Here is a 12119-nt window from a genome sequence, read left to right as displayed (position 1 = left end):
TTAAACTGAACATCGTTTTTAGAATCTAAACTGAACATTAGGTGTGAAATGTGTGTCATGCCTGGAACTCCATAATTTCTTATGCACCATGATGCAGCGCATCTCCTTAATTGGCACTTCATAATTTCTTATGCACCTTCGCCTCCTATAAATAACCGCCTGCCGGTTCACCCATCGATCACACACACTCGCTCAAACGAAGCAGGAAGCACACAGCTCCCTCCTCGGCAGCTCACACAAGTAACCACGTACGCGCGCGCATCATGGTGCACTACGATGAGAGTGAGGCCACCGCCAAATGCCACGGCGGCGACGAGGTGGCCGTGACGTTCACGTCCACGGTGGTGCCAGCGCTGCCGCTGCAGGAGCACCGCCTGCCGCTCTCCAACCTCGACCTCATCCTGCCCCCCATCGACGTCAGCGTCTTCTTCTGCTACGCCGCCGGCGACGACTACCCGGCGGGTACAGGTAGCCACCCCGCGTCAACCCTGAAGGCGGCGCTGGCCAAGGTGCTGGTGGCGTACTACCCGCTCGCCGGCGAGGTCGTGGCCAACGCCGCGGGGGAGCCGGAGCTGCTGTGCAGCGGCCGCGGCGTGGACTTCGCGGAGGCGGCCGCGGACGGCGTCGAGCTGCGGGAGCTGCAGCTCGGCCTGCCGGACGAGAGCGTCGAGAGGCTGGTGCCCAAGAAGAAGTCCGGGGTCATGAGCGTGCAGGTTCGTTCGGATCATTGCCATACGTACATGCTTCATGCATCGTGTTTGTTTGCTGGTGTACGTACGTACGTCTAGCTAGCGTTGGTACGTAGGGGCGTCGTCATCACCTCGCCACGTGGAGCTATTACCGAGAGTACTTAGTGTTCAATTAAATCCATGTGCTGGTCAACTGCTTCCATCCTGTCGAGCTGACCACCTCCAACTGCATCTTGTGTTACCTAAACCGGCATGACAGCGATTATTAATTGCTGTGTTGTCACTGCGACACTGCATATATTTTTAGTGTCTACTAGAGAGCCTTGCGTCATGGTTAGATCCAAACGTACACTAACATGAACATATACACACTTGAACAAAATGTACAGCTCAATTAGGTACCTATTCATATTTTCATTCATAATTCATTAGTTACTTGTATTTACTGCTTGTTTAATATGCAGCTTTGACTGCTATCGAATTTCCGAATAAATATGTAATAAGAAATGTAAATTTCTTATGACAAATCGAAAAATATGCTTCCAACAAGCCAATTTAAATTGTTACTCGAATCCTTGTGGTTCTCAAAAATATTGTGGTTATGGGCATCGGCCTCGGCAGTGGTTAAGAGTGAAGAGTTTAGAATAGAAATTTTGTAAAGTTCACAACAAGTCAACAAGGCACTACTCATGCATGCAGGTGACCAAGTTTAAGTGCGGCGGCGCCGTCGTCGGGTGCACCTTCGACCACCGCGTCTGCGACGCCTACTCCTTCAACATGTTCCTCGTCGCGTGGGCCGCCGCGGCCCGGGGCGCGTCCATCCCGCTGCCCCCGTCCTTCAACCGTTCATTCCTCGCGCCGAGCAGCCCGCCTCCGTCGTGCACCGCCGGCACCCTCGCCGACCGCCTCTTCGTCCCCGTCAGCCTCGTGCCACCGCCGCCAGCCACAGCGGCACCACCCACAGCTTTCAACCGCATCTTCCACGTGGCCGCCGCCGATGTCGCCGCGCTGCAGGCCTCGGCGGGGCCCGGGCGCACGAAGCTGGAGGCGTTCACGGCCCACCTGTGGCAGCTCTACTCCAGGGCGGCCACGCCACGACACGACTCGTGCTGCATGGGCGTCGTCGTCGACGGGCGCGGCCGCTTGTGCCCCGACGGCGCCATGAGGCCCTACTTCGGCAACGTGCTGACCATCCCCTACGGCGCGTTCGTCGCTGCCGACCTGCGCGACATGGCGCTCGCGGACGTAGCGGAGGACGTGCACCGATGGGTCGCGGAGGCGGCCACGGGCGAGCACTTTCAGGGGCTGGTCGACTGGGTGGAGGCGCAGCGACCCGAGCCCACGGTGGCGAGGGCTTACATAGGCGGCGGCGACAATGACAACGGCGAGGGGGAGACGGCCTCGTGCGTGGTGTCGTCGGGGCTGAGGCTCCCGTTCGGTGAGGTGGACTTCGGGTGGGGCCGTCCGGCGTTCGCGTCGTACCACTTCCCGTGGCCCGGCGCCGCCGGGTACGTGATGCCGATGCCGAGCGCGCGCGGGGGCGGGGACTGGGTGGTGTACGTCCACGCGGCGCCGGAGGTGGTGAAGGTGATGGAGGAGGAGCCAACGGTGTTCAGGGCCCCGGTGAGCAGCGACATATTCGGGTGACGGGATGCGCCGGCGGCCGGCGGTATGGATGCCTTCCCACGTGTGCGATCCAGATGCCTGCCTGCTTTGCGATTTTCGCTGGCCATTACGTACAGTACAGTACGTGGCTATAGTACTATCACTTGTAATGTGCCGTTCTGTAGATGTAACTGGGGCTAACAGCGTGCGTCAAGGGTGATGTGTATGTGCATGATGGATGTATCACACTATCAGTGTTGTGGTGTCGGTCGAAAATGTATGAACCAAATGGATCAGAATCTGAAATCCGTAGTTTGGTCTGCTCTAATAAACCAGTAAAGATCACACTATGCAAGTGCCACCAATATCAAACAATTAAAAAGATAGTAGTATCAACTTCGAAGATGATAAAATGCAGATGGTCGGCATCTATTAAACAGACATGCTGAACAACACATCAGACGTAAATTTATTCATTGTTACCTACAAGTCGCCAGCGGTGCCACAACACGGTCACAGGACTAAATGACTTGAAAGATTGCACACATACGACACAAACAGAACAAAGAACAAAAACTGGTCAGACAAATGAGAGCATGAATTCTTTCTCATGGGAGCGACGGTTGTTCTTCAGTAATTAAATCTCAGCAGATGAAATATCCTCGGTTGTTCTTCAGAACTCTCGCAGTGCACGCCAGTGAAGAAAGACAGAAACTCGTCCTACACTGCGGCACCAGTCTCCTCCTTCCTTTTCCAAGCCCACCTGGGGCTAACCTCAATAAGCCGGTGCGGCATGAGCTGCTTCTCCTTCCGGGTTAGCTTTTTGTAGTTGCTAACTCTCAGTTTAGCGATCTTTGCCTCTTCCTCGGCCGTTGCTTCTCTAACCACCACCGTCAGTCTGCACCTAGGCCTCTCCCTGACGCCACACCTCCCTTTGGCATGGTAAGACAGCCTCTTAAGGTAAAGTCCTTTCCCCACAAAAGCCTCCTCTGCAATGTCAAAAATAATGGCAATGAACAGCATGATATTGAAAGTGTTGCAGATTCGGGAGTAAATGTGTGCTTGGTTGCAAACCTACCCACAATAAGTTTATCAGAATCCAATCCGTGATTGTGAGCTGCGTTTGCACGGGCAGAATGGATCACCTACAGAGATTGGTAGGAAGAAGTTCTCATGTAAAACATAGACAGAGACTCACGACGTATCACCGGAAGCAGCAGGGTTACTTGAGTAGGTAAGATTGACCGAATTACCAAACCTGGTACAGAGTTTTCGCTGCCCTTTTAACTGTCACTTGCAGCTGCAAAAGGGCATCTTCAACACGCATTCCTCGAACCAGCTTGGCTACCAGATTCACCTTCTTGGGGCTCTAAAACAGCCAGGAAGATTCAGACAAATTAGAGACACGAAATATCTCATGATGGCACTAGTAAAAGATTATTAGCAGTACACCAGTTCAGGAAGTCTGTTAGGTTGCCTTAATCTCTCTACATGCTCATTATTCCACTGGTGTGAGATAAGAAAATGATTTTCAATGAATATATAAAGTAACCAATGAATAAAAGCTACAAACACATTTTTATATTGATGTTAAGAAACAAATTAGCTTTCATTAAAAACAGGCATGTATAAATTGAAAGGTTTCCACTTCCCTTGTCACTAACAGTGTTTTTGCCATGTAACCATTGCAAATCATAGGAATACAAATCTAACAATTGCAGATGATGAACATCAAGCAGCTGAATGCATGATATTCTGCATACTGATTTGTTGTTTGAGATATACCAAGCATGTGAATGCTTTCACCAACTACATGTATTTTGACAAAACAATACAGTGAAGGGAAGTTATCAAGAAACTGCATACTTTGACATGGCTGTCACAGAACTGCAGACATGTCCTTGATCAAACATTTTAGGATATTTGGAGCCTTGGAGTGAAACAACTACTACCAAGCTCTTGTTTACCTGCTTGATATCCTTCTTGATGGCTTGGACTTTCAGTCGCTTAACTACTGCTCCCTTTTTGTTGGTCTCTTCTGCATCCCCTAGTGGAGTTGTCAACGGAGAAGAAACGGGAACCATAGAATTATCTGCAGCAAGAAGGTTCCTGGTGGTCGATATTCCCTACAATGAAACAACAATTGACAATGTAAACACAAAGAGGCATGTCACTATGATGCATGAAGTTATAAATGTTATGAGAATGGTGTCAATATGATGTTCAGCATATAGATGACTAATGTAATCGCACGCAGGTAGCTGCTCATGAAACTGCTTTTCAATGCTCGGTTGATGTCAGTCAGTTGCAAAAGCACACTTAGTTATCATCAAAAAACGAACCAGTACAATTGCAAAAACATGGTTGCATAAGAAACTGAAACATAGCACGAAAATTTCATTACAGCATTGTGGAGCAGCTGATGGAAGTTCGTTGGAATTCCCCGGGAGGTAGAAGTGTGTGCTCTCAACAAACTTGCGCACTGGCCTACATGGTTATCGATCACACCCATTAGAAAGTCATCATCAGATATCAAGAGCTGAACACACTCACTGCACTCCTTACTGAAAAAAAGGAAGTTACGAAGTCTCCTGAGGAGCGAAGACTATATTAGTACGGCACAATGTATCATACTGAATCGGAGCTCGTCAAAAATGCTGAAATCTGAGATGGGCTCTAGGCCCATATTGCAATTTCTGAAAAATCTCTAAGGGCCCATGTGGGTTATATGGCACTAGGTGTGGTGGGAAGTTTAGTCCCACCCCGGAAGTGGAAGGAGAGTTAAAGTGGTTTATAAGGGTTTTTCTTCTACATGCTATTGAAGCTTGAGAAGAGAAGAGGCCCTCGCGCACTTCTCCTCCGCCGCCCGCCGCGCCGCGCCGCGCCGCGGGTTGCGGGATTGAGCCGAGCCGAGCTCACACCTACGCGCTTATTTTTGCCAGTCACTAACGGAGAGTTTTCTGACAGCTGGGCCACGATCTGAGACGTCGGATCGTGGGCTGTCACGGACTCGGACGTGGGTCGAGCCCACGTCTCTCCACGCGGCTGCGCCTATAAGTATGCGGTGTCTCCTAACCCTAGCCGCCACGAACAGATCACATCTGCTCACGCGCACGCCCACCGTCGTTCCTTTGCTGCTGCTGCCGCCGGTGACTCCATCCCGTCCGCCACGTACACGGTCGACGGGAGAGCAGGTCTCCGAAACCACGCCCTTCTGGTTCCTGTACGGGGTGAGGGGCGAATAGGTTTTTGGGCAGCGATTACGCGACTGCTCGCTTCCGATCGTCTACTTCCTCTACGTCCGCGTCGCCTTCGTCATCACCATGTCCACCGACGCCGACCGTGCCGCCGCCGAGAAAGCTGAAGCCGACAAGAAGGTCGCCGAGGACGCCGCTGCTGCCACCAAAGCCGCGGCCTCTGCGTGGCCTACTGGAGGGTATAACTCGTTTATCCCGCTCCTGATTATTTTCATATTAGCAGTACTAGCAGTATGTGTAGATTTGTCTACTGTTTGCTTAGTACGTGCATGTTTAGATCAGAGTCAGTACGTCATCAACTTAGTCAATGCCATGCTAGTGATTTACTCATGGATTAATTTAATCGAGAAATTGCCTATTTACTCAACAATCCAAAAACCTATTATGTGTAGGAATTTCTCGGCAAGTGGCTTTGCCGCTGCACTGAAACCGGATAAGTTTACCGGTACATACTTCAAGCGTTGGCAGACTAAGACCACGTTATGGCTCACGGCTATGAACGTGTTCTGGGTCACCGGTGTCTCCACGGGAACGATTGCTCCTGAACAGGAGAAGGCGTTCAAGGAGGCTACCGTTGTGTTTCTCGGAGCAGTTCTTAGCGTGATCGGAGATAAACTGGTCGACGCATATTTACATGTGCATGTCGCCAAGGACTTGTGGGAGGCGCTCGAATCTAAATTCGGGGCCGCCGATGCAGGGAGCGAGATGTATATTATAGAGCAGTTCCACGATTACAAGATGGTTGAAAACCGTCCTGTATTGGAGCAGGCTCATGAGATAATATGCATTGTTAAGGAACTTGAGCTTCTCAAGTGCGAGTTACCGGGCAAGTTTGTCGCGGGCTGCATAATCGCTAAGCTCCCTAATTCCTGGAGGAACTTTGCCACCACTCTGAAACATCAGAGGCGTGAATTCTCTGTGGAGGATGTCATTGGCCATCTGAGTGTTGAGCAGAATTCGAGGGCAAAAGACTCGCACGGAAAAGGGGCCGAAGGGACTTCTGTTGCCAACATGGTGAACCAGAAGAACTTCAACTCCCACAAGCCCAAGGGAAAGAACGGTGTCCAACACAATACCGACTTTAAGAAGAAGGGTAAGAAGACCTTCAAGAAGAACAAGAAGGACGAGGGCTGCTTTACTTGTGGTTCGGTTGAACATTGGGCCAACAAGTGCCCAAACAAGTACAAGAAGTCAGGACAGGACTCCAAGTCTGTCAACATGATTGTGGGCAACAATGAGAATGGTGCATCTGGGTACGGTAATTTATTTACTGTTTTTTCAGTGTTTCAACCCAACGATTGGTGGGTGGACACAGGTGCAGGTGTTCATGTGTGTGCTGACATTTCATTGTTCACTTCTTACCAGGTCACAGGTCACGGGTCCGTATTGATGGGGAATGGCGCGAGTGCTTCTGTTCATGGTGTTGGCACGGTCGATCTGAAGTTTACTTCGGGAAGGATCGTGCAGCTGAAGAACGTGCAGCATGTCCCCGCCATCAAGAAGAACCTCGTTAGTGGCTCCCTTCTATGTAGAGAAGGGTTTAAGTTGGTTTTCGAGTCTAATAAATTAGTTGTTACAAAATATGGACTCTTTGTTGGAAAAGGTTATGAGAGCGGAGGGATGTTCCGCCTTTCCCTCGCAGATTTTTGTAATAAAGTCGTGAACCATATTCATTCGAATGTTAATGAATCTGAAGTTTGGCATTCACGTCTTTGTCACATTAGTTTTGGTGTTATGACGCGGCTAGCCAAGTTGGATTTAATCCCGAGTTTCACTTTAGCCAAAGGTTCTAAGTGCCTTTCATGTGTGCAAGCTAAGCAACCTCGCAAGCCTCATAAGGCCGCGGAGGAGAGACACCTGGCACCATTAGAACTCATACATTCTGATCTTTGTGAGATGAATGGTGTGTTGACTAAAGGTGGAAAGAGATACTTCATGACATTGATAGATGATTCCACTAGATATTGCTATGTGTATCTGTTAAATACTAAAGATGAGGCTCTACACTACTTTAAAATCTATAAGGCAGAAGTTGAAAATCAACTTGAAAAGAAAATTAAACGAGTCCGGTCAGATCGTGGTGGAGAGTACTTCTCGAGTGAGTTTGATTCCTTCTGTGCGGAACACGGCATTATTCATGAGAGGACGCCTCCCTATTCACCCCAGTCAAACGGGGTTGCCGAGCGGAAAAACCGTACTCTAACTGATTTGGTTAACGCCATGTTAGATACATCGGGTTTATCCAAGGCATGGTGGGGGGAGGCTATATTGACGGCATGTCATGTCCTGAATAAAGTTCCGACAAAGGATAGTGAGATCACTCCCTATGAGAAATGGGCAAAGAGAAGGACGACACTCTCGTACTTGCGCACTTGGGGCTGTTTGGCGAAAGTCAACGTGCCGATCCCCAAAAAGCGTAAGCTTGGACATAAGACCGTGGACTGCATTAATTTGGGCTACGCTAAGAACAGCGTTGGCTATAGATTTCTAGTAGTGAAATCTGAGGTACCTGACCAGAAGATCGGTACAATTATGGAGTCTAAGGATGCTACATTCTTTGAGGATATTTTTCCTATGAGAGATATGCAAAGCACTTCTAGACAGGAATCTGAGGAGACTCCTGAACCTGCCATCCCTATGGAATATTATGAACAAACACATGATGAAAATCCCGAGGAGGATGACGAGGAAACCCTTGGTAGGGGCAAGAGACAAAGGACTGCAAAGACCTTTGGTGATGATTTCTTCGTGTACCTCGTGGATGATACTCCCACTTCTATTTCAGAAGCGTATGCCTCTCCAGAAGCTGACTACTGGAAGGATGCGGTCCGTAGCGAGATGGATTCCATCATGGCTAACGGGACATGGGAGATCACTGACCGTCCCTATGGTTGCAAACCACTGGGATGTAAGTGGGTGTTCAAAAAGAAGCTTAGGCCCGATGGTACGATTGAAAAGTACAAGGCTAGGCTTGTGGCCAAGGGCTATGACCAGCAAGAAGAGGAAGATTTCTTTGATACTTATTCACCTGTGGCTAGACTGACCACCATTCGAGTATTACTCTCGTTGGCGGCCTCACATGGTCTTCTCGTCCATCAGATGGATGTTAAGACGGCTTTTCTAAATGGAGAGCTAAAGGAGGAAATCTACATGCAACAGCCTGATGGCTTTGTGATAGATGGTCAGGAAAGAAAGGTGTGTAGGTTGATAAAATCTTTATATGGCCTGAAACAAGCACCTAAGCAATGGCATGATAAGTTTAATACAACTCTGACATCTGTTGGTTTCGTTGTTAATGAGGCTGACAAATGTGTATACTATCGCCATGGTGGGGGCGAAGGAGTTATACTGTGCTTGTATGTTGATGACATACTGATATTCGGAACAAACCTCAAAGTCATTGAGGAGGTCAAATCGTTTCTATCTCAGAACTTTGAGATGAAAGACCTTGGTGTGGCTGATGTTATCTTGAACATCAAGCTACTGAGAGATAATGAGGGTGGGATCACACTTCTGCAATCCCATTACGTTGAGAAGGTGTTGAGTCGTTTTGGATATTCGGACTGCACACCATCTCAAACACCATATGATCCTAGCGTATTGATTCGAAAGTCCAAAGGCATGGCTAAAGATCAATTGAGATACTCTCAAATCATTGGTTCACTGATGTACCTAGCGAGCGCAACGAGGCCTGACATCGCGTTTGCTGTGAGCAAACTGAGCCGGTTTGTTTCCAAACCGGGTGATGTACATTGGCATGCTGTTGAGAGAGTTATGCGCTATCTGAAAGGTACTATGAACTATGGACTTCACTATACCGGATACCCGTCGGTACTTGAAGGGTATAGTGATGCGAATTGGATCTCTGATGCTGATGAGATGAAGGCCACAACTGGGTATATGTTTACTCTTGGAGGTGGCGCTGTTTCCTGGAAGTCTTGCAAGCAAACGATCTTAACGAGATCGACAATGGAAGCAGAATTAACGGCATTAGACACATCTGGTGTTGAAGCGAGATGGCTTCGAGATCTTTTGATGGACTTGCCATTGGTTGATAAACCGGTTCCGGCTATCCTTATGAACTGTGACAATCAGACTGTCATCACCAAGGTGAAGAGTTCAAAGGACAACATGAAGTCCACCAAACACATAAGAATGAGATTAAAAGCTGTCAGAAAATTAAGAAACTCCGGAGTGATAGCGTTGGACTATGTCCATACGGCTAAGAATCTGGCAGATCCCTTTACAAAAGGGCTATCACGTGTTGTGATAGATAATGCATCGAGGGAGATGGGTATGAGACCCACATGAGTTGCCATGGTGGTAACCCAACCTATATGATCGGAGATCCCGTGAACTAGGACCTGGGAAAACAAGCCAGTGGTGAACTGAGGAGAGTAACTATACTAACCCACTCCGTTGGAGATGCAATACTCTCGATACTGTATGGTAGGATGACTACGGTCTCAATGTGTTCCAAAGCTTATAAAAGCAAGATGCTATCCTACAGAGCGATCTTTGGAGGAACACACCTATATGAGCCCGACTGCTGGTCACAGTCTATGAGATTGGGGTGATCTCTAGTAAGCTCATGAATAGGCCAGGAGTGTGACTTATATGCTCCACCCGAGGGGTCAGCCTTCGGCAGCCTAGTACTAGTAAGACATGTAGTGAAACTTCTTTACGCCAAACTGACAATTCAAGGCATAGTCCATTGTTCAGTTGTGAAGGAGTGTAGCCACTTGTTCTAGGTGAAGTTCAACCTTAACAGGTCTTTACTGAAACACTGGTATATCGAAACAGCAATTGGAACAGAGGACACAATGGGCCCTCGAGATCTGGTGGGGGATTGCTGAAATCTGAGATGGGCTCTAGGCCCATATTGCAATTTCTGAAAAATCTCTAAGGGCCCATGTGGGTTATATGGCACTAGGTGTGGTGGGAAGTTTAGTCCCACCCCGGAAGTGGAAGGAGAGTTGGAGTGGTTTATAAGGGTTTCTCTTCTACATGCTATTGGAGCTTGAGAAGAGAAGAGGCCCTCGCGCACTCCTCCTCCGCCGCCCGCCTCGCCACGCCACGCCTCGTCACGACGCGCCGCGGGTTGCGGGATTGAGCCGAGCCGAGCTCACACCTACGCGCTTATTTTTGCCAGTCACTAACGGAGAGTTTTCTGACAGCTGGGCCACGATCTGAGACGTCGGATCGTGGGCTGTCACGGACTCGGACGTGGGTCGAGCCCACGTCTCTCCACGCGGTTGCGCCTATAAGTATGCGGTGTCTCCTAACCCTAGCCGCCACGAACAGATCACATCTGCTCACGCGCACGCCCACCGTCGTTCCTTTGCTGCTGCTGCCGCCGGTGACTCCATCCCGTCCGCCACGTACACGGTCGACGGGAGAGCAGGTCTCCGAAACCACGCCCTTCTGGTTCCTGTACGGGGTGAGGGGCGAATAGGTTTTTGGGCAGCGATTACGCGACTGCTCGCTTCCGATCGTCTACTTCCTCTACGTCCGCGTCACCTTCGTCATCACCATGTCCACCGACGCCGACCGTGCCGCCGCCGAGAAAGCTGAAGCCGACAAGAAGGTCGCCGAGGACGCCGCTGCTGCCACCAAAGCCGCGGCCTCTGCGTGGCCTACTGGAGGGTATAACTCGTTTATCCCGCTCCTGATTATTTTCATATTAGCAGTACTAGCAGTATGTGTAGATTTGTCTACTGTTTGCTTAGTACGTGCATGTTTAGATCAGAGTCAGTACGTCATCAACTTAGTCAATGCCATGCTAGTGATTTACTCATGGATTAATTTAATCGAGAAATTGCCTATTTGCTCAACAAAAAATGGATACAACCAAAGATACAAGGATCATAGTGAATTAGTGACACACGGGCACGTGTGCGTGTGTGTTCTGAATTTAACGAAAATAAGGCGCAAATAATAACTGACACTATGTTGTTATATTAATTCTCCATTCCTAAAAAATTATTACAAGCAATTTTATAATGACAGTTCTGACACTATGTTGTTATATTATTACAAGCACGTCTGCTCGTCTGTACTTCAGATGAGCATTCAGAATTGCAGATCATGACAGGCGGGCATACAGATACAGCCAACAGTAACGAAATGGAGACTATGGACAAACAGGCACACACCCAATCCAAATGGAGAATTCGCGCTACTGCTGCGGCAGCTGCTGCTATAGCTGACCGCCAACGTACGGCCACCCTGCTTGTCCGTGGCTGCCGCGCCGAGTCAGCGAAGAACGGTGCGAGCGCCCGCCGCCCGCCAGCCTACCATTGTCCAATAACCTGCGAGATTGCTCGGCCCATCACATAAACCACACTAGAGATCACACCGGAGGATCTAGATGGTGAGTATCGTCAGACCATAATTTGCAAGGTTTATTTGGCATTAAACCTCGATGACCAAAGGCTCGTACCTCAAGAACCAATGTCCGAGGTCACGGACGGTGTGGAGACGGCAGGAAAGGGATGAAGTAGAACGGGAACCGGCGGCGATGGCGGCGGCGACGAGCGTGAGAGGCGCAGGGATTTCGCCAGGCCGG

General features: G+C 49.4%; 1 protein-coding gene and 1 pseudogene across 1 annotated transcript; one reads left to right on the top strand and one right to left on the bottom strand.

Moving 5' to 3' along the window:
- Positions 1 to 202: 202 nt before the first annotated feature.
- LOC123041899 (coniferyl alcohol acyltransferase) lies at positions 203 to 2641 on the top strand. Its single transcript, XM_044464457.1, has 2 exons — positions 203 to 713; positions 1389 to 2641. Exons 1-2 carry the CDS (start codon positions 264 to 266, stop codon positions 2334 to 2336), a joined length of 1398 nt encoding a protein of 465 aa, XP_044320392.1. The 5' UTR covers positions 203 to 263; the 3' UTR covers positions 2337 to 2641.
- An 83-nt stretch (positions 2642 to 2724) lies between these two features.
- LOC123041898 (39S ribosomal protein L22, mitochondrial-like) lies at positions 2725 to 11851 on the bottom strand (annotated as a pseudogene).
- Between the last annotated feature and the right edge of the window lie 268 nt (positions 11852 to 12119).

The sequence above is a fragment of the Triticum aestivum genome, chromosome 2B (assembly GCF_018294505.1).
Source record: "Triticum aestivum cultivar Chinese Spring chromosome 2B, IWGSC CS RefSeq v2.1, whole genome shotgun sequence".
Lineage (NCBI taxonomy): Eukaryota > Viridiplantae > Streptophyta > Magnoliopsida > Poales > Poaceae > Triticum > Triticum aestivum.
This window is presented reverse-complemented; position numbering and strand designations above follow the sequence as displayed.